Source organism: Trifolium pratense, linkage group LG1 (genome assembly GCF_020283565.1).
Source record: "Trifolium pratense cultivar HEN17-A07 linkage group LG1, ARS_RC_1.1, whole genome shotgun sequence".
Taxonomy (NCBI): Eukaryota; Viridiplantae; Streptophyta; class Magnoliopsida; order Fabales; family Fabaceae; genus Trifolium; species Trifolium pratense.
This window is the reverse complement of record NC_060059.1, coordinates 34,824,476-34,847,252: the sequence shown is the minus strand read 5'-3', so window position 1 is coordinate 34,847,252 and position 22,777 is coordinate 34,824,476. Positions and strand designations below refer to the sequence as shown.

The 22,777-nt window shown below is 33.5% G+C and overlaps 4 protein-coding genes across 6 annotated transcripts; all 4 read right to left on the bottom strand.

Moving 5' to 3' along the window:
* Positions 1-554: 554 nt before the first annotated feature.
* LOC123921561 lies at positions 555-8,378 on the bottom strand. 3 transcript variants are annotated; one of them, XM_045974165.1, is made up of 15 exons: positions 7,961-8,378; positions 7,628-7,735; positions 7,261-7,428; positions 6,595-6,894; positions 6,368-6,484; positions 6,029-6,247; positions 5,417-5,476; positions 4,603-4,682; positions 3,642-3,961; positions 3,460-3,551; positions 3,240-3,369; positions 1,756-2,930; positions 1,383-1,678; positions 1,073-1,255; positions 555-970 (listed from the first exon to the last, which is right to left on the bottom strand). In XM_045974165.1, exons 1-15 carry the CDS (start codon positions 8,105-8,107, stop codon positions 811-813), a joined length of 3,555 nt encoding a protein of 1,184 aa, XP_045830121.1. In that variant the 5' UTR covers positions 8,108-8,378; the 3' UTR covers positions 555-810. The 3 variants fall into 3 exon arrangements, with proteins under 3 accessions (XP_045830121.1, XP_045830113.1, XP_045830127.1); XM_045974157.1 differs by having other exon boundaries at positions 3,240-3,551; positions 7,961-8,308; XM_045974171.1 differs by lacking the exons at positions 7,628-7,735; positions 7,961-8,378 and having other exon boundaries at positions 6,595-6,704; positions 7,261-7,370.
* Positions 8,379-9,565: 1,187 nt separating this feature from the next.
* On the bottom strand, positions 9,566-12,609 carry LOC123885238. Its single transcript, XM_045934514.1, has 6 exons — positions 12,141-12,609; positions 11,423-11,537; positions 11,100-11,311; positions 10,976-11,003; positions 10,073-10,181; positions 9,566-9,895 (listed from the first exon to the last, which is right to left on the bottom strand). The coding sequence occupies exons 1-6, from the start codon at positions 12,402-12,404 to the stop codon at positions 9,793-9,795; spliced, it is 831 nt and encodes a 276-aa protein (XP_045790470.1). The 5' UTR covers positions 12,405-12,609; the 3' UTR covers positions 9,566-9,792.
* Positions 12,610-13,873: 1,264 nt separating this feature from the next.
* On the bottom strand, positions 13,874-17,720 carry LOC123902103 (gamma-glutamylcyclotransferase 2-3). The gene is made up of 8 exons (XM_045951760.1): positions 17,344-17,720; positions 17,175-17,251; positions 16,131-16,184; positions 15,566-15,622; positions 15,409-15,449; positions 15,252-15,323; positions 14,277-14,356; positions 13,874-14,196 (listed from the first exon to the last, which is right to left on the bottom strand). The coding sequence occupies exons 1-8, from the start codon at positions 17,450-17,452 to the stop codon at positions 14,129-14,131; spliced, it is 558 nt and encodes a 185-aa protein (XP_045807716.1). The 5' UTR covers positions 17,453-17,720; the 3' UTR covers positions 13,874-14,128.
* A 3,441-nt stretch (positions 17,721-21,161) lies between these two features.
* Positions 21,162-21,588, bottom strand: LOC123893051. The gene is made up of 2 exons (XM_045942974.1): positions 21,337-21,588; positions 21,162-21,251 (listed from the first exon to the last, which is right to left on the bottom strand). The coding sequence occupies exons 1-2, from the start codon at positions 21,586-21,588 to the stop codon at positions 21,162-21,164; spliced, it is 342 nt and encodes a 113-aa protein (XP_045798930.1).
* Positions 21,589-22,777: the final 1,189 nt, after the last annotated feature.

Genomic DNA, 22,777 nt, shown 5'->3' with positions numbered 1-22,777 from the left:
GTGTTGGTATGAACTAGCCAATTCATACGCTTTAACTCACGACGAATTAGGGTTGAAAATGCATCGTTAAAGGTTTTTCTTCTATTATCTCAACAGTGACAAACGACCTTTGCCTATGATGGAAAAATAAAGGTATCTACCGATGATGAACGTCACATGAGATCTACCTATTTTCTATTGGTTGATCTATTTTTCAAGTTCATTATCAAATTTGTTTTGAGTTGCATTTTCAACCTGACAATTATTTTTATTATCTATTTCTAAGAGTAAAAACACTTTGATAATTTGTAGTTTGATCGGGAGATAAGTAAAATCCGACCTATGATTTTTTTCCCAACGTGTTTTGGGAATAATATGTGCATGAAATAAAATGAAATTTCAACTTCAAACCAAATCATTACAAACTGTGAACATTCCTACATGGAACAATTCAGCTGTTAAAACTCTCAAAATGAAGTGCCAAACCAGAAAATATTAAAGACTTGAAGTTCCCTTTCGACGAACAAATCAACATACTCTAAGATAGGAATGTTAAAACACAAACACAAGGCAGCTGATATACAATTATAGTGAAAATAAGATTATTTAAAAATGATAGTGTACAAATAATGAATCGTTTTTACTATTTCCGCTTATTCAAATCCTATCTTATTCGAATCCTATCACTGCTCTATTTAATTTACAATGCCGACCCACAATCATTGGGGAAAATAACTATATGAGCCTAGTCCTATGCCAATCATCAATGAAGACACAGATTCTTGTATATGCAACTAATATATGTCAAGAATGAATGGCCCTATTATTAAATTAAATATGAGCTACAATGTTTAATCCTGTGCAGTTGCTTTCCATGTTAGCAGCATACTGTGAAGATATCTTTCTATACAAGTCACCTTCACACACCGATGATATATCTTCAGGAGACAACACCATTTTACCTCTGCTCAAATAATGTTCAGCATTCCGCCTGCATTAAAACATTAAGCAAATCATTTAAGAATTTTTCTAGTTAACTTTTTCAATAATTCGAAAGACTGAAAACAGCTTGATTTCCTTCACAAACATTTACCTTCCTTTCCTCATCTTTTTAACACCTTGTGAAATGCGGAAATCCTCTGAAATTGAAATTTGGCGCAGTGAAGAAAGATATTCACTAAATGCAATGCCTTTAATTGCCGTTGTTGATGATTTTGCAGGAACAATGGATCTGATCACGTTGAACAGAGATGTTCTTCTTTCTTCATATTGCATGCTGCGAAATTGAAGCCGATATTAAGAAATAATGAAAAGTAAGATTTTAAAAATGACAAAAAAAAAGGATAAGAGTGCCCAACAGGTGTAGAGAACTACCAAAATGAAAGACACGGCTATATATATACCTCTTCTTATCATTCCTTGGGTTGTTCACCTCTAAAAGCTCTTTGCTAAAGTTACTCATGGGTTTGGTGTGTTCCTGTCTTGATAACTTCCCCAGAGCCATAATGTTTGCAGTAGAAGCCAACATCTCTGAAGTTATGTCGACCCTGTTCGCAAAACCCAATTTGGATCCGACATCTACTATATGCTTGGCATAAAAGCAAAATCCATGTACAGCAACATTTGACATCATCATTTGTTCATCATACCAACTAAATGTGGATTCATCAGACAGGAAAGTTGGAGGCTCCATAATACCCTGCATGTTCAGTATTATCATAACTGGAGTACGAATATAATACAATTGAAGAAAAAATATTTTATCACAAAACTTACACATTGTTTTTGCTGGTGATTACAAAACAACAAATCAGCTTCTGAAATTAGATTGCTTAGTCCACTAGCAAGTTTAACAACCTCTATAGCACCTATCTGTTCTGAGGCAGCATGCTGTTTTAAATCTGTTCGACAATCCCGAAGTTTCGTCCAAAAACTTTGCACCAAATCTATCTCCATAGATTGACTAGAATCAACAAAATTTGACTTCAGCTTGACATCAGTTTGACTGCACTCATCCAACGTGTTATACACAGTTGGGATTTCCATGTTCTCATCAATCAAATCATGTGCTGTTGTTCTTGGAGAAGATTTGGGAATTTCAGTATTCACCAACAAATCTCGATCTTGAGGCACTTTGGCCAAGCGCTGACAAACACCAAAAGAGAATGGTGTCATCTCATTACCCAGAGAAGCATCTATCGGACAAGCAAGATGGTCACCATATGACACTACTCCAGACTTTGTTTCTATTCTATTTTGAATTGCAGTCTCGGAAACAAGTCTTGATTCTGGAAAACAAGACATATCAAGTGATTTAGGTGTTTTGTTTAAGCAGGCATCATACGTTGTTTCTAAATATTTACACTGTTCCTCCTCTGAATTTTCCAAACCAGAACGCAGCAGCTCGCAAAATGACATACTGGCATAGCTTTGATTCAATAGAAATGCAAAGGAAGATTCACGGTTGCCTTCAAGGCATTGTTTCTTGTAAGCTTCGTCATGAACATCTACAGAATGTCTACTATATGGATCCTTATTCATAGCATCCGAGGACATCACTACAAGGTTATTTTGGTCGTTTTGCCAAGAGGATGTTACTGAGGATCCAGAACAATTACAAAGCTCAGAGATAGCACTATATTGACTTTCAAACTCACCGCAGTCTGTAATAGGTGCAATCCTCTTTGAGACCTCTACTTTGGGCTCTAAATAATCAGTTTCCATACACTGCACATCTAAGTTATTTTGCTTGTCATTTATGCAAAGCTCTTCATTAGCTAACCCTTCCCAGTTTGAGTTGTTTTCCGTTATGGTTATTGACTTGGCAACTTCCTTCTCGATTAGTTCGGATAACTCTGAGGGAAAACTCCAGGGTATTATCTTTGGTAGTATCTTATGACCAGCCTCAAGATCAAAAGGTAGTGAGCCATATACTGTCTGCACTTTCTTGTCTGGACAGAGAAGAAAGAAATCAGAAGTTTTACCAAGCCATTCCAATGGAAATAAGATACAAGGGAATTGTAAGAGAACAGTCAAAAGCAACACAGTAATGATCCAAAATTTTAAGAATCGTGGTTTTCTTGTAAGTCATATACATGCATATATGCAATCTAGTTCCAAACATAAACCACATAATAATTTGAAGATAAGGAATATAGCTAACAGAATATATTTGGATCTATTTATCGGAATGATTATCAAATAAATCTATGATTATCAATTAAACAATATCTTCCTCTTAAAAGGGGATGCTATGTTACCTTTGCCATGTTTTTTCTTCTGGAACCAGAACTGAATATGCATAATGGCTTTACGAATATCCCTATCACAAGACTGGATAAACTTCTCTAATAAAAGAGGATTGATGTTGACTTCTTCTGCGACACAAACCTGCAGGTCATCCACCGAAGAGTTAAATTTCACTTTCAATCTTTTCATTTTCCCGTCTTTTTTACAAGTTGGAGAGCTTAAAGCACATACCGTGAACAAATGGCAAAGCAACTCATCCGGCAATGGCAATGAGAAAGAAACATGTAGTCTACACAAATTAATTGGCAGGCCAGCATTTTTACCTAATTTACAAAATTGAACAAATTAACATCAACACGTTGATAAAAGCAATATGTCGAGCAATAATGTAATACTGAAACAAGCCATCTCACTGTTGCTGGTCAGTATAATTGGTCCTTTTGCTGTCTCAGCAATGTGTTGTATGGCAGCAATACATCCACGATCTTCGGGAAAAAGGATGTCCACATCCTCAACTAGAATTAAAGTTTGCATAGAATCATATGTAAGCGCATTATTTGTGTCATATAACTTCTGAGATGTTCCACCAGGACTATGCGCTCCATCATCAGATATGGTTATCATTTCAATGACATCATCATCCTTCTCATCAGCTGCTTTAACATTAGGTGAAGCCGGGGCTGGGAGCAGTTTCACAGTTTTCTTCTGTGAACTCACAGTGTGTTCCACTAACCTGAGATACACAACATATAAAATACGTTACACCGTAGCTTAATAGAAGTGCTTCTTAAAACAAGTAACTTGATTTTATTAAAACTGAATTGAATTAAGGAAGGACTCTTTCACAATGAAGAATGAATACCAGAACCAGCTCAGCCATCATTAAAAGCTTAGAGCTTGAGAGTTAGAACATCTATGGACTCCAAAAACACTTAATAATGCTTAGCTCATGTTTGTTTACAATTCTGAAGATCTAAAATTTGTTTTTCTATCTTCAATTGGATAATCATCATACCAGACGCTAAAAATATCAAATTACTGAGATAAATACAACTTAAAAAGAAATTAATGTGATTTTACAATAGCTACTAACACAAAGCTTTTTGCTATCCAGCATAAAGCAGTGTTTATGCTATAGAGTTTCTACATCAGCATGTAGGGATGACAATGGGTAATAGCTATTTATGATTTTCTTGCTCAAGAATTTTTTTGGAACGTTTATTCAGCATTCAAAATAAGCCAATAAAAAATGCAGGAAAGTGAAAGCACAGGTATCAGACTATCGAGTAATGTACTGTTCTGAAAAAAAACACTCAGCTACAGATATTTTTTTGCAATAGTTATTAGTAAGCATTGACAGGAAAATTAACAAACCTTTTGACACCATGTGATCCAAGAGCATCTCCAAAATACTGCTTGACAGCAACCCCATTTCGAGAGTCTGATGTATTGAGCTGTTGAAATGAGAGATAACCTTTATAACCTTTAATTTTTTTGGTTAAATTGATAATTGAAATTATAGATACATAAAAACAATGAAAGGAATTGTTTTTAGCAACTTAAAGATATTTTTTTAGAAAGGATGCTCATATAGGACTGCCAAGACGCATGCCATGTCATTTTCTCAATATACTTCCTATCAAAGATTAGGCCAGTAAGTCAAGACTCTATCTATATTGTTAAGAAAGGGAGACAACAGGGTTGTTGAGAAAGTAAGTCAAGACTCTATCTATATTGTTGAAATCCAATAAGTGAAGACTCTACTCCAAAACCGCTCACCCCACAACACTAATTCATCACTCACAAAAACTAAAAAATAAAAACTGATATCTAATCCTCCACTCATAAACCAAAATCCCCTAATACCCACTCTAAATCTACTCATACCCCTGCCACCACTAAAACCCCACTGATATGAATCTAGATACAAATGACTCCACAAAGTTCAGAATTCCGGTGGAAAAGAGATATAGGTGCGTGCTAAAGCATTTTCAGCACGCTTTGGACTGTAGAGTTTTCTCTGCACTCAATGTTGAATACAATTGAAGTGGTTTAAGTAGAAATCAGCTTTTACAGACTTAAGGGAAGAATACGAGGACAGTTGAAATAGTCACGCAAGCTGAAGCATAGTCACCTCTAAAACATACAAGTGGATCAGTTGAAAATAGAGATGTATAAATAGTGATACCTCTAAAACGTCAAACCCTTGCTCCCGGGCACAAGCATAAACAGCTGCAGACTTGCCACTCTGCAATATCACAGACTCATGATTCAGAAACCAATATGAAGTTATGAACAAGAAGTGTATACACAGAAAATTTGAATCTGGGAGCAGAGTTATAACTCTGAATTCTCAACAACTACGTTTGACTTAACTATAACAAGCAACTTTTAAAATGCACACATGGGACAGTTTAAATTTGATACACATACACATACCTTTGATCAAAATACCAAAAAACAGCCATGAAAATCATTCCATACAAGTAACATGCTAAACAAGATTCAAAACTTAAAGAATTTTACTTGACAGCTACTATACGTATTTGAACAGAGGTGCAACTATGTTACACTAATTCATGCCAAGAAAATTTTAGAAAGCACAAATGGAAATGTTTGGACTTCATATACTCACTTATTTCATTAAAATCAAAATACCAAGAAAAACAAAGATAGTTGTTGTGTATTATCATTATAATAGACTGAGATTTCAATCAAATGATCCTTAAGAACTCAATTCTGAAATGGTTATGTATCCATCGAGTGTATGTCACGGTTGTGACAATATAATTCCACATACCCCAACTGGTCCTGTAATTAAAAGAACATTCTTCAGGGAACCCTCCTCGTCAACATCTTTTGAATCATAGTCACAATCAGGACAGTTATAATCACCATCATCATTTGGCATGTCAATTTGATCCTTGTTAGAGGAATCCTTTCTGTTTTGATAACGTCTTTCACGCCAAAGATTTAACCAGCCACGCAAGAAATTCATGGATTCATCATTACCGCATACCTAAATAAATATCATGAAACAAGAAAAGTATGATTCAGGAAGTATGAACATTTAGACTCAAAGCATGCAACTTCAATTTTTACTTTTTAAAAAAGAATTTTCTATCTAGTAAGATCACACCTCTGAAGCTTTTGTTGGCTTGTACTTGTGTATCCATAAGCTACTGTCAGCCTTATCTGATTTTCCGTTAATGCATGCTCTCCTGGATACAGTACTGACTTCATCCAGCTCCAAGTCCTGGAAATAGTTTTTGGAAACAGCAACAAGTCATTGCCATACAGTTGTGCACAGGGGGCAGGTTACTAAGAACAGAAGGTGTTAATTAGATTATACAACAAATAACATACCACTATGGCATCTTCCAGCTTTGAAGTGCATTTTGCCTGTTCATTAGCTAGCACAGTTGAGTTTTCTGGTGACATTTCCATCATATTTTCTGATTGTGTAGATAGTTTATCTGAACAAGACAAGGCATTCTGAGAAATTGAAGTGCTTGAGGGTTTTACACCACTAAGAAAGTTATCAAAATTTAAGGATTCAATAGAACCCTCCATAACAGATAAATTTGAACTTTCTGGACCACAATCCACAACGGTGGTATTTCCTAAAAATTTCCAGTCACTCCAGTCAACTGATGAAGTATCATCCTGCATTAGCAAATTTTATGGCTAACTCAAACAAAAATCAAATAGCAGAATTTAAAACCCAGAGAGCAGGGAAACACACACTCACACACATAAAGTGAGTGAGCTCTCACTTTAAAGGCTAAAATATGGAATCTCAACTGGGTTTCTTATGCATGTACATGTAGATACAATATGACGTCAATTGATTTCATCACCAACAGATGAGATTCCTTACTATACCCTCTAAAGTAAATCATTCCCTACTTCCCTCTATACACAGACAAAACCCAAAAAAAAATGGTACGTGCTTTATGCGGAATAGACATTAAACACCTAATCTTATCTGAAATCAATCTGCCACATTAAATCATAGAAAGAACTCCATACCTGACTATCTTCAAATACATGAATAGGAGGGCAAATAGTTCTTCCATTCTTCTTCTTAGCATCAGACAAAATGCATTCCGAATCAGCAGACTCCCGACTTTTCTTCTCCCCTTTACACGTTAAAAAGAGCGGATGTAATGGTAGTCCCGCAGACAACCGTGAATTTTCCTGATCCAAATAGAGGTAGAAATCTCATTAAAAGAGATATATCATATCATACAACACAAAACAAAACAAAACAAAAACACAAATAAACCCAAGTTGCACACACTCACAGTCATAACCCATAGTCAAAGGTTTAAATTCAATGCGGTAAGATCTCATAAACAGACGTATTAACCAAAACGCCGATGAACTGAAAACTAACCTCAGCTGACAATTTCGCCTCACCCCGCAAATCAATTTTCCAAGCCACATCAGGTGAAGCAGTCCCATTAACTCCATTAACCGAAGCGTTTTTCTTCGGCGTGTTGTTCTGCATATAGTAATAATAAACATACATTACAAATAGATACCTCAATTATACTAATAAACATACATTACAAATACATACCTCAATTATACTAAAAAATCAATGCATACTAGAAAAAAAGGGCATAAGTTCAATCCAACAGTGAATTACTCCAATTCACCACATTGCAGCTGTAATTAACAGCATAACAACAAGCACATCACAATAATAGTGATTATAATTAATTACCTTAGAGCTTTTTTTTCTAGGAGTGAATTTTGCAGGGGATTTTCTCTTCTTGTTTGTTTTTTCAGGCGTAGAAGATCCTTGAAGCTGTTGTTGTTGTTTACCTACTGATTGGGGATTCGGTGTGCCGAGATCGATGGGGTTCTTCATGGTATATGAGAGAATTGGATTCAATTTGAGGAATTGAGGAATTGAGGAATTAGGGTTTTTGGTAGTATATATTGGGAATGTAACGGAAAACTGAAATTAGTTAGGACAAAATTTATTTTATTAAAAAAAACATGTTAGTACTCATCAAGTCATCATTACTTAGGAGTTAGGAGTAATCAATTCTAGTATCCTTACCTTAAATATGTCTTGTCAAAAACCAAAAACAGAAAAACCCTTAATGTGTGAAATTCTGTTAAAAAAAACTATCGGTACTGAGGGTCTCATGTGATTTTAGCTAAATTGATTGAAAAATTATATTTTATGAATATTAAAAAAATCAATTACATATACTAAAAAAATAAAAATAAATGAATTACATATAATGTTTTTTTTTGTTTTATATTTTTAAGAGATTTAGTTACACAATTCTAAAATATTTTTATTAGATTTGTTTTCTTAATTAGTGCTAATGGAATATTGATTAAAATTTTCCTAAAAAATAATTGATATTCCTGAAATTTATTATTTTACTAAATCTTCCCTCAATTTTAAAATGGATAATATTATAGAATTTTTTTAATGTATTGTTTCTAATTATACCATCTAAAACATTTACTTACACTAACCAATTTAGTTGTTTTAGTGGTGATTGATGCTAAACTTGGTAGAGAGTACCACAGTTCTATCCCCAACAACTACGATCGAAAGGGGCTGAAATCACTTGATGCAAGAACTGACTCCCGAACCAGATTAAACTGGTAGTGAAAGTAAAAAAAACATTTACACTAATAGTTAACGGGTTTTTATTTTTTTGGAACAAGTAAAAGGAAAATATTAATATTTGCTCATGTTTATTTAATGCATTTTTTTTTTTTTTTTGGTTTACAATGAGATGACCTATAACATAGTATCCGAATTTTTAATCACTAGACCAAACTTAGTAGCTTAATGCAATTTTTTTATATTTAAATAATTTAACATATATCCACTTAAAAATATTAGTTCGATGAAAATGTGATGTCTTTTTACATCATTATAGTTTTTAATTTATGTATAAAAATCTTAGATAACACTCATTTTTAAATGTAGTGAACAAAATAATTATTACTCCCCAGTACTCCGTTTTAAATCTTTAGTCTTTCTAATTTTTTTATCCCACCGTTTTAAATCTTTGATCTTTCTAATTTTATATTTTTAGTTGAGCTAAGGATTAAGAAGCAGGAGGTCCAAGGTTCAAGTCCTAGCAAAGGAGACAAAATTAACATAACATTGTAATACTAACAATTAACGTTGGTTATAAAAAAAAAAAAAAATTAATGAAGTTTTACCATTTGTACCCTTAAAAAAAGTAGTAAAACATCTATTAAATGAAACTTTATCTCTGTTAATAAACTTTTGTCTAAGTAAATCAGCTGGGAACCACTGATTCATTAATGAGTACATAGATTTTTGTCGAAATCTTAAAACGAGCATTAAATCATTCATTAATTTCCTTAAATATTCAATACAATTTTCAAACGAGGTAGCAACATGGAATCCAATGCAGGGTTTGTAGCAACAAATAGCAAAGAACAGTGTTATTTACAAATTATATACAAAAGCAAGAACTTGTAGGAATGAATTAACAAATTGGTTTTCTTCAAACAAGGGCACTACAAGCTCCATGCATTATACATTTGCCATGTTCATGGAGCAGCCATCCTTAGAGCCCTCATCTTGAGAGCGAGTTTACCGCCCGAATGAACACCCTTGGCCGCAACTTTTATCAATGACCGGCTTTGGTACAGCCTGTTACAAAAACATTACATATAAAAAAACTGAAAGATTAGAACAGGAAATATGGACACACATTTTGGTAGCACTTAATCTTAATGAAGTTTAATTAAGGCTAAAAAACAGCGACTTTAATTTAAGTGAAAAACAACTCGAAAGCATGACAACAGTTTCATAGAGGGAGATACTTACCCTGCCAAAGCAAGTCCCCAGGTAGATAACGCATAAAACAACTTTCCAGCATTCCAAATATCTAAAACCCTTTCCAGTTTGCTTGTACCAGCAAAAGCTTTTGATAGATCTGACATCAGAAAATTTAAAACATGAGATAGAAATATTTTGTTTCTTAATTTATCACAATAGCAAAAGTTTATGGTTGTATACTTCATTCAAAATCACGTCAATGTAAACATTGTTGGTTGAATGAACAAAATAATTAGTAAGTCTACAGAGCAAGCATCAGATATAGAAAGTATGACAGTGGTTCCAAACTGCCAACCCCCAATGAATCAGAAGTTTTGATATAAACTCATTAATGAAGTGTTTGGTTGAAAAGTATACCGTTAAGGAAAATCCTAGACATTCTATTTGATTAAGAGGAGGTGACAAAAGGGGAAACAACCCTCTCTCTTTGTTTTCTTTCCAAGTGGTACGGAGGGAAAACAAAAATAATTTACTCTTTTATGATTCGTTTGGCTTGTTTTTCCCAGCTTTGGAGAGAGCAAAAGAAGATAGTGAAGGCTTGAGTAAGAAGAAGAATGCTATTAAGGATGTAGAAGGGTCGTGTGTGGTGGCAAAAATGGAAGAAGTAGAAAATGGGAGCTTAATGGGGCATAATTTCTCTGATGTAGAGGTGAGTTTGACCAGGTGGGTCAGCAATGATGAAATTGCTGTGAGGATAGAATTTGAACACTTGCATTCCCCTCCCTAATTTAAACCAGACAAGAATAATTTATAAAAATTCCTTGGGTGAAACTCATTACATTGAAAGATTAACAGATAAAATAGTATTTGCCTCATCTAACATGTTTAAAAGGAACTTCGTATACAGTAACAATTCATGCTATGTAATAGTAATCAGACACGAAAACTTACTTTGTTGTAGTTCCTCTGGTGACAACTTCTGCAATTATAATGAGGCAAAACAATGTAAGATACAACATATCAAGTTTATAATAAATGAATTTTAGTGTAGGTGTCGATAAGTGAGAGTATATACCAGGGCTTTTGGGTTTGACATAATGCATCGTGCCATAAAGTTGGCAACTCCATCAACCACATGTTCTTCGCTGATGATCAAATAACTCTCATCATCAATTCCACTGGATTCCTCATAATTAATAGGATCCGTCTCATCAGCAACCCAAACCCACCAACTGGGTTCTTGAGAGTCCACGTTGATTAAAATATCAGCGGATTGATAATCAACCTCTATCAAATGCCAACAAAAAACACAAGAACAAATTGTCATCGTCAAAATAATCCATCACACACAAGGCATGTCATGTCATCAACAACAGCTGAGAAATTTAACTAAAATACCAGTAGCCTCCTTAAACGGAAATTGATTTCCTCCATTAGCAGTTTCCTGCTGTATACACTTGAGCCGAGTCAAGTACTCATCAGACCTCACAGTAGCAGCTAATCGCACATGCAACTACAACCAAATAGCCAACCAAAACATAAATGTTGAAAATAGAAACCATAATAATAAGTTGCAAACATTCTAAGAAGCACCGACACAAACATCAAATGTAAACACTGCTAATTATAACTTAAGAAAATAGAATAGATTGAACATAATGACACATGACTCATTGTCCTATAACTGTTGGACTATAGATGTCGGACACTTACACATGTCAGACACCAGACACACCTTCAATCTAGATTGTCAGTGCTACATAAGTAACATAAAAAACACAATGCTCCTAAAACTAAAAAACAACCCTCTGGAATTAAAAAGCATCCTATTTAGTAATTGTAGGTGAAAAAACATTCAATATTGCATAACATTTCCTTTATAAAAAAATATTGCACAACATGATTAACAATTATTTTTCAAAGTAACTAGTCTAACAGCACCCAATTTCCAAAAATAATAATCACAAAATAGTTTCTTATTTTCTATATTTTTCCATAATTTATCAGCTCAAAATTAAACTAAAAATAAAAAACAGATTTTTTAAGAACAAATTAGTATTTAATTAAACAATAAAATTAATAGCCTTATGAAAAAATTCAAACAAAAATAATATACATCGGGAGGACAATTGTTGATGAATGAATTTGATTCGGAGAGATTATATAGAAGCTTAAGATTCTGATCAAGCAAATTCCTGAGGCGTCGATTTTCCGATTGGAGAGACTCTAAGTCATGGTCGGAAGGGTAATTATCGTTATCATTGGGTGTGACGGTGTGATCATGGTGACGGAGATGGTGGCCGCATTCGACGGCGGTCCAAGCGACGTCGGCGACTTCGAGCACCGTTTTTGCAACCTCTACGGCGTGGTGAGTTCGCATGATTTGATTGAATTAAAGGAATTGAAAATTGAAATTAGGGTAAATGAATATAATTGATTTGTGAAATCCCTAATTGGATTTGAGTTTGTTGGAGGAAACGGGTCGTCGTCGTTTTCGTGTTGTTGTGAATTTTTGTGGGATATGGATATCCACTTTATTTATTATTTTTGTTTATTTTTTTAAGGATTTATTTTATTTTGTTGACAGACAGATACTCCCTCCGGTCTCATATATAAGCAAATTTTCAAAAAAACACACTTTTTAAGAAAGTAGTTAAATGCATTGGTTGAAGAGAAAAAATACTTTGAAAAATGTAAAACAATGCATTGATTGGTTGAAATTGGAATAATGTCATAAAACATAATGATTATAATACACTTTTGCTTATATTTGAGACTTTCAATTTTTTTTGTTTTGTTTCTTATATTCGAGACCGGAGGGAGTATATTATATCCTTTTTATTATTGCTGTTAATTTTGTTTCAAAAACAAAAATGAAAAATAATAATTAGTCAAAAAAAAAAATATTTCTTTTCTTTTTATGTAAATTTTTTTTCCAGCTTAATGGCTAGAATTTAATTCAGGTGAATATGTCAGTTATCCTTTTTTTTTGTTCAACGAGGAAGGTATTATTTTAGGCAAAGATTGGAGCCATGAAATCAAAGTTCAACCAAGCAAGCAACATAGTGACTAAAAAAAGTGTACCCAAGCATATGATAGAGAGAAGCAACATACATGATTACCAAGCTTGAATACTTTTGGATTTTAATTTAGAAGGGTGGATAGGAGGATTATTATAACTATAAGATTGATCAAAACTACGTAGGCTTTGTGCGGTAAAAAATAGCGGATAACTGATAAGTTAGCTTATAGCAGACGACCTTATAGAGAATAAGCTAACTAATTGAATTTATAATGTTTGGTAAAATTAGTAGTTGAATCAGCTTATAAGTATGAAATGACATAAAAATATATGTTTAATTAATATTTAATTGTTTTCAACTAAGATAGTAGGGGTAATATTGGAAAAAAATGATAAGCTATAAACTCATAAGCTATTTGAAATAGAGTTTGAAAAATAAGCTATAAGCTAGTAAAATAAGCTATAAGCTCTTTTTTAAAAAATGTTACCAAACAGAGCTTTTAGCTTATAAGCTAGTTTATATGTCCGAATAGAGCCATAGTATAGATTAGGTACGATTTTTGTAGAGAGAGGAATGAAAGCTTTTCAACATGACAAGAGCAAAACAGTGTGTTGAAGAGTTTTATCCCTTAGCTTTCCCAATGATGAAAAGGAAGAAAGAAGTGAGCAGTTGGGGGCATGCTTAGATCAACTTATTTGAGCTTATCTACTAACATAAATATTTGTGGGACTCTTTAGAAGAGTGTGTCTATAAATTGTTTTTAGCTTATTACCATGAGGTCTCTAGGATTGCTTATGAAAATAGTTTATAGCTTATATGAAAACAGTTTGTTATAAAATAACTTATAGTTATACATAATCACTTATATAATAAGCATTGTAGTTTGGTTCTACTATTGCAATGGTCGGTTCCACTTCTACTCAGCTGCATTAAAGCAGAAACAAGATATTACATGAGAAGATCAATATTCAATATTATCTCCCGATAACATTTTTGAAAGAATTGAAGTTTCCAATGGATTATAAATATAGGGCTTGCTCAATAGTCTCAGAATGTCTGGTGCTAATAACACTTGAATCATTCAGTTCTCTTCTGAAATTATACGCCTGACTTCATTTGCAAGATCAATAACATGCTCGTCTTTGCTTCCTAAGAGGTTATCAACACAAAAGAAACTCAGAGATTATAATATTAAAATGATCTCTGAAACTTTAGTTAAAGATACTAACCAATTTGAAGGAGAGCGTTTTCAAGTACGAATAGATACTCTCTATTAGGTCCTGAGGGGCCTTCAGCTTGAACAATTTGCCTGTTTTATGAAAAGAAAGAAGTAAATAACTTCAGTAATGAGTCTAAATTTTCACAGGGCGTGCAAAACACAGTTACAATACATAAACCATATGCATAAAGAATAAAAAGTAGACACAATGTTTCAGCATGATCCATTATCTAGGTAATCTGATTCCTAGACTTTGAAATGAGTGACTCAACTTCAGCTATGTATTATAACACTAACGATTCAAAACAAACTAATCGCCGCCTTTTAGATTCAGTATCCTGCATGTTAAACAATACTACCTCTGCCTCTACATATAAGCTCTCTTTATGAAAAAAAATTGTCCATATAACCTTCATTTCAAATTACTAGTACAATTATTGTTTTTTTCCCCACACACACACACACACACAGATATATATATATATCTGTGTGTGTGTGGGCAACAAGCTGCGCTGCTAACCCTATTTGGATGGCAAAACCAATCCTTTTGAACACTACATCTTGAGACTAAATATATTCCTTATGCTCTGTCAGCGTAAATTAATTTTACACTGACATCCAATAGAAATCAACCATTTCTCCATATCATATAATTAAAGTAGAGTGTATTGAAGTGATTTGGCTGGAATACATGATTGCTATTGGATGACTGTGTAAAATTATTTTAGTAACTTCCATACACAAAGTGGATACATTAATGCAATATCTGCTTTCTTCATATATACATGAAAATGACAAAAGGAGCTTATAATTAGGGAAAAAGGTAGTAATGCTTAAAAGACTAATTCATAAGCCACTTGAAGCCAAGATCTTCATACCAATTATAATAATGAATTATGAATAATCAAGTGAAGTTTAAGTTTATGCCACAAATTGAGACTAGTAAATAGTTATAACTCTGAATGAAAGATGAATAGTTAAATACCTTGCAATATCTTCAACAGATGCAGGACCTAAATAATTTATATTGACTTTCTTGTCTGGCGATGCTATATATCTGTAGAGTGGCCAAACAGATCGAGTTAGCCATGATCAAAACATGCAAAAAGCGAAAAAGTTCCTAGGTTGTTACATTCACTTACACCAATGCCCCAGAAACGGCTGGCGTTGCAGCATTAAGCTCCTGAAAAAAGATTCAGTCGATGCAAACCTTCATTAGTGGAATAACTACTGCTATTATAAAGCAGAACAAAATGATGCAACTCATAGGTTTAAAATATCTTGGCATGTGACACTTACAGTGAAAATATCCACATATTCCTTTCGGTCGTATTGTTTCTCCCTCACTTCAAGATACTGTGCAGTAATTACATACAGATATAACAATGTAAGGCACTGATATAGTGACATTTGATGAATGATGAAGAAAATAAGAAAGATAGAGACATAGAAAGTCTCTTGGTACTTGGTAGTGAGGTGTTAGGGAAAGTATAATACTGATTGAAGCAATTTCAAGTTTGAACTGAGACTTGAACCTCTATTTTTAAATTGATTACATCGAAGTCTGCACATAATAAAGATTTGTTTATCAGTGTTTCTATTTCTAGAATGGGCCTCGGTGTGAGGTACACATTGTTGTTCAGTAAGATTTTCTGATCACCTACAGACCTGTCAGGACTGCATATCGATCCCTATCTGACTCGGCATGTATTGGCCATTAGAGAAAAATGAATACATAAACACAAGTTTGAACTTTTTTGGGTGAATCAGGTTTCTCCATACACAAGAAGAGCCAAAGTTCGAACCCTTGGCCACTTCAGTTGAAGCAAACAAAATATTGATGTAAACACATTTTAAAACTTACCGTCAATGCAATTTCTTGATCTTCTTCCTTTGAGATCTTGTAAGCAGCTCCCCACTGTCTTCTTGCAAAACATAGTAAGTATCCATTTCAAATATCGATTGCATACGAAATGATTTGACTTATAAAAAAGTTGCAAATTACTATATTACATGATAAATTCACAGAATAATTAAAGCAATGAAACAAGAAACACTAAGAAGGCCAATGTAACTAAGTGAAGAGATCAAAGTTATTTGTGGAAGCAAGAGTTAACAAAAGATTAAATGCCATACAGCCAGGTATAATAAACAAAGCAGCTATAACATTAACTTAACAAATCTTCAACAGATGGTAAGCAAAACATACACGTCAACATGTTCACAGTCAATTCATAATTTTCAATAGCCAACACAATCCGGATTCCCTACTGTCAAGATAACAAAGTAGTCGTGCGATCTCAGCCTTTTGATCTTAATCTGACTGCATGTATTCTTACTTTGCAAAGTTCCAAATCCACAACATGTGATTACGTGATTTGAAGCAATCCATTTCCCTCAATCTAAGCTAACCTTTCCGCAAAAGATTAAAAAGGGAGTATATTGCACAACATCATCTTTAAGGTGCAACAATTTTTCAAGAAAAAAATAAAAATAAAACTTAAGTGTTATCATTTCTTTTTTTTGGTTTACAATAAGCTGTGGATCGAACCCAGGACCTATAGCATACTACCCAAACCCCTCACCACTAGACCAAATCTAGTCTCATTTGCACAAACATTTTCAAAACCAAACCAGACAATTCAACCGATTGAACTATGAACCAACACTATATACTACAGTTCAGTTAAAAGAATGGTTCAATCGCCGTTTTGTCCCAATTCAAACAGTTTAAAGTAGTTTAACCATGACTCGGAGGTCTCACCGGTCAATGTCCAGTTTGGAATTTAAAACATTTTTTTTTGACAGGATTGGATTTTAAAACATTGATTTGCACATAGGAAATGACACCGAGAGAATTTGAACTATAAATCAATTATCATTAATAAATAAAAACTGATTGACTTACACAAATTTCTCCTTCAGCAGGCTCTAATGTGACAGTTCTTCCAGGAAACTCAGGGGTTCCTCTATGATCAGTAGAACCTAAAAATTGAAAACCCCATTAAAGAAAAACCCATAGAGATTATTAAACAGTTGAATTAGAAAGTGCAAGAAAAATGAATGATCGTAGTTACCTTGGTAAAAAACACGTCGATAACCTTTGATGAAACCAACAAGACGTTCATCGTAGTTAAAACCAGCTTTTGAGATTAAAGAACCATAACCAAATACCCATATTGCCATGTTGTTTTTAAGGTTTTCAATTTTCACTTTTGTTGTTGTTGGTTATGGTAATTGATAGTGTTGAAACACACACAGAGAATAAAGAACACAAAGTGAATGAGTGGGTAAGTGAAGGAAGTTGTAAAATTGTGAGTTTGATTGGAATTTGGAACTGAGAAACTTGACAATCACTTGGAAACTTCACTCACTCATTGGATTGGATCATCTGACTGATCTCTCTGATTATTTAATTGCAGTTTTGGTTTTTTAACACCTGACATATAATCTAATGATGAGATAATATCAACATTGATGAAATATGTGTTGGAGGTAGAGCTGTCAAATGGGACGGGCTGGTCTGGCCCGGCCCGGCCCGGGGAGGCCCGAACATTTAAAGGGCCTGGCCTGGCCCGGCCCGTTAACATTATGGCCCGACCCGTTATGTCCGGCCCGATAAACAAAAGCCTACATGGCCCGATGGGCCGGCCCATTAATTTTATTTTATTTTTTAGCATTTTTTTTTGACAAAAGCAGAATTTTTTTAAAAAAATGTATGAATGACACACAAATTAGTATTCATAAAATAAAATGGGTATCATGATTTTATGAGATAATAAATAATGCAAAATATCCACGCAAAAGTCAAGAGATAATAAATTCACAAAGTGCACACTCAAAGCTAATAAATTTCAAGCTTACATCACAAACTAAACTTTTAACCTAACAATTTAAAATGCATAACGTAAATTATAAATTAAATAACTTCTCGGCCTTAGTCTCTTCTTGAACACTTGATTTTTCATACAATGATATCTCCTCGACTTCTGGTATATCTGCAATTCATAATACACGATAACTTGATAAGTCAACAACTAAAAAGCAAATTGCAAATAAAACAAAAAGATTATTAATTAAACTTACCAGAAGGTCCGATTTCCTTAAAATCATGCAACCAATTACGTGTACAAATGAGAGCTTGCACAGTTTCTGGGAGTAAGCAATTCCTATACTTATTTAAGATACGGCCTCCGATACTAAAAGAAGATTCAGAAGCCACCGTTGTGATTGGGATGCTTAAAATGTCACACGCCATTATTGCAAGTTGAGGAAATCGAATACTATTTGACTTCCAATATTGAAGAAATCCACATCATCATCCAGAAGACACTTTTCATCCAAGTATATTTCAAGTTCAGACTTACCATCATTTGAGATATGTTGTATCTTTTCTTGACGGTATTCCTAGAATTAGACATACGAAAAATATTTAAATTAAACTTAAATAGAATATAATAAGCTTCATTCATGAAGAAAAAAAAATGCAAGAAGTACTAAGAATGCAACACAACAATTATTTAACAACAACAGTAGAAATAAATACAACAGTAGAATTAACTCTTCTTTTTTTTTGGTACATGAGAATTAACTTATAGTAACTTTTATTTTGATTTTTCTAAGGGAAACATATTAACATATTAATGACACCAACACAACACTTATTTGATACATTTACTACTAATTAGACTTTAATTATAGAATTAACACATTTACTATTATTTAAACTTTTAACTATCTGACTTACAATAGTAGAAATAAGTATCTGACTTACAATAGTAGAAATAAGTACTTTCATAAGGATTTAAAACAATTTATAAACCTTACCTTCATAAACGATGTATTCTTCAATGGTTGGTCAATTGAGTGAGAATGAGTGTTTCTTGATGAACTAGCTAAAGATGAGCTTGCTGGAACCATGTCTTGTTTATATGCATCAAAGAGATCAAGCAAACCATCCTTCACTTTTTTAATCTTGTTTTCATAATTACTTGGGTAAAGTTTCTTAAAGCAAAATGTCAAAAAGTTCAACTTTGATGTTGGATCAAGAACATTTCCAAGTGAAAGAGTAACTGAATATTCACTCCAAAAAGTTTTTTGTCATATTATTATTATTATTATTATTATTATTAGCGGCCAGTGTCAGTTTGTGTGATCCACATTTTCTATTTTGCCTTATGTTTTGGTGAGTTTGTTAATAAAAGATTTTTACAGCTAAAAAAAAAGACGCGTCTTATGTTATGGTGAGTTTGTTAATAAAAGTTTTTTGCTGCCCAAAAAAAAAATTAAGGGTATTGTTGTTATTATGAAAAGTTCACACCAAATTTTTTTGTATCCTCTTTATACATAGGTATAGATTTCCACCTCGTATCTCAGTATTTTATATCTACTTCTAATATAATCAAATTAATTACTACCAAAGTTACTAATTTATCCTTAGTAGTTTTAACTATATTCCAAGTTTTATATCCTTCATTGTAATTTCACAACAAAAAAATATAGAAAGAATATAAGATAAATACAATAAAAACATGATATGCTTAGAAATATGAATAAAACAGATTATAGATAGGAACAAAACACAAATAATAACAATAAAACGATAATTTGTTTTAAAAAAAATAATAAAACGACAAAACTAATAAAAAAGATTATATATAATTTATGCGTAAAAATAGGATCAAAATATAACAATAAAAAAATTATAGAGTTTTTTAAAATATTTTTTAAATTTTTTAAGGGGCCGGCCCAGAAGCCCATGGGCCGGCCCATGACGGCCCATGAAAAAGCCTGGCCCGATAAGGTCTGGCCCGATAAGGCCCGGCCCGCTAAAGTCTGGCCCGATAAGGTCTGGCCCGATAGGCCTAATAGGCCGGCCCAATAGCCCAACCCATTTTGACAGCTCTAGTTGGAGGGATCAAAATTGATAAATTTTAAAATTGAAGGATCAATTCTACAAAATAGTAAAAATAAGAGGACCAAAACTATTAAACCAAAATAAAATATAAGGGGACCAAAACTATAATTAAACTAAAATAAAATTACTACCAAAAAATAAAATAAAATAAAATGGTCTATGCAGAGAAATAATTCGAGGGATCGAACGGTTGCAATTATTGTAGGATAGACAACATGAGAGATCCAAATTCATGGGAAAAGAGAAATCCGAGAAATAAATAAAAAAATTGAATAGATTTAATGTTTTTTTTATATAGATTTAATGGATTGGTTGATATAAAAAATAAAAGACTAATAAAGTAAAGTATGATATAATAGTTTTAATTAAAAATCCCATTTTTATAAGAACAACAAAGTATAATAATTTTTCCTTCATTTTTTTTTTGAACAATAACTTTTATAATAATTTTTTGTTTTTCCTTAAAAAAAAAGTATAATTTTTGTTTATACCAAATGTAAAGTGATCAAAGAACGCTTAGAAGAGATAATATGAGTCTCTTCTAGGTTTTTTTTTTTTGAAAAAGCTAAAATGATATATATTACCACAACAGCCTCCCCAGCACAAGACGTGTCGAGATAGACCGCAAAAGTTTACAAAGAGTCATAGAACCAGAATCATAAATAAATCATACAAAACCCAAACAAATCATAGGACTAGACCACCGGCTATGGTAGTTATAAGCTAACGTAACACTCGTCGACTTCAACCACCTAAAAGAGAAAAGCTTGATCTTGTCCAACAAAATATAGGATGTATCTGCTGAACCTGTGAACAATCGATGGTTTCGCTCCGTCCATACAACCCAAACACAAGTGAGCCAAATGAGCTGTAAAAAAGATTGACGCGCGCGGGAGCCACCTGCTGAAGAAGTAAACTGAACAAGATGGTCGCGCAGTGTAGTGAAACCGACCAAAGGAATACCAATCCACAAGCGCACTAAATCCCAAAGAGAACCGACATTACTGCAGGAGATAAATAAGTGATAGGCTGACTCAGCCTCTCCACATCCAAACACGCAAGAATGAGCTGTAGAAGATAAAACACCTCGAGTAACCAGGTTTACTTTTGTGGGCAACCTGTCACGCAATAAATGCCACGCGAAGATGGAAACCTTCAGAGGAACCTGAGGATGCCAAATGAGGTTATCCGCATCATCCATAGTAACCGAAACATGAGAAGTAAGAAGCTGATATGCGCCTCTAACAGAGTAACCCGTGGCAGGATCAGGGCGCCACTGCCACCTATCAGTAGAATGAGCCTGCAAGAAAATGTTAAGAAGTAAAGACTGACACTCCCCCAACATCTCCTCCTCCCATGCCCTCAACTGCCGCCTCCACTCCCTCACCCACCCTAAAGCAAACATCTCTGCCACCGTGCGCGATTTGGTCTCTGCCAACTCAAACAGGCGCCCAAATCGCTGACACAAAGGAATCTCATCCACCCAAGGATCGGTCCAGAAAAAAGTATCTGACCCGTCCCCCACCCTCTTCACAACCTGCTCCTGAACCACCTGCCCCCTGTCTCACTCTTCTAGGTTAATTAAAATCTTGAGTTCGATTATTGACTTGGACATACAACAGCATTAGAATACTTACAAAGAGTTTGCGAGATAGTGTCTATAGTTCATGCAGAGAGTACTTAGTTTACACACAAAAAAAAATGTAAAGTTATAAAATTAATTGATGTGACTGTAACAACCTCTTTGTTACAATTACTTATAATATTTTCTTATTTATTAATAACCAGTTAATGTTACTCTTTTTCTGAATAAATTAGAGGAGGGATACGTTGACTTAGGAGTAAGTCTCCATTGACTTACTCCGCTTAATAATTCGATATCAGCATTATATTTCTTCAATCCAATCGTTGAATTCAAAGATCTCATTGAGTAGATCACCTCCACAAATTTTTATAAAAATTCAAAAAATGTAGTTATGTATTCAGACTATTGAAATTCAACGGTTTTTCTAAAGTTTCTTGTACGTTCAATTGAAATTATCAGAAAAAGTATCAAACGATTTTGAATATTTATAAAAATTTGTGGAGTTGATCTACTCAATAAGATCTTTGAATTCAACGGTTGGATTGAAGAAATATAATGCCGATATCGAGTTATCGGCTTAGTAGTAGATGTCGAGCCTTTGCTGGAGCTTGGGAAAACTGTTAACCAAAATTGTTTTTAACACTTCCGGTTTTTAGATTTTCTTTGCGACCTCCTCTCTATCAACAAAATAATCGATCCTTATTCGCACACATAACTTGATATTTCACTCATCCAAATTATATACAAAAATCGAAGACAATGTTTATTCTTAAAACAATAACATAAATACTGCTACTATTACTTTTTAGGTAAATTAAGAGCATTATAAGACATCATAGTGACTAGTAGACATCAGAGAGAGAGACATCTAGGAGCACTAATACTATACCTCTTTGCTCACTACTACTATTACTCGTTGCGAGTTTAACTAATTAACTCAATTAGTGTAATGATGAAGACCAACATAAAGAATTATGTGCCTAGCTTCAAATTATAAGCTTTTCCAACA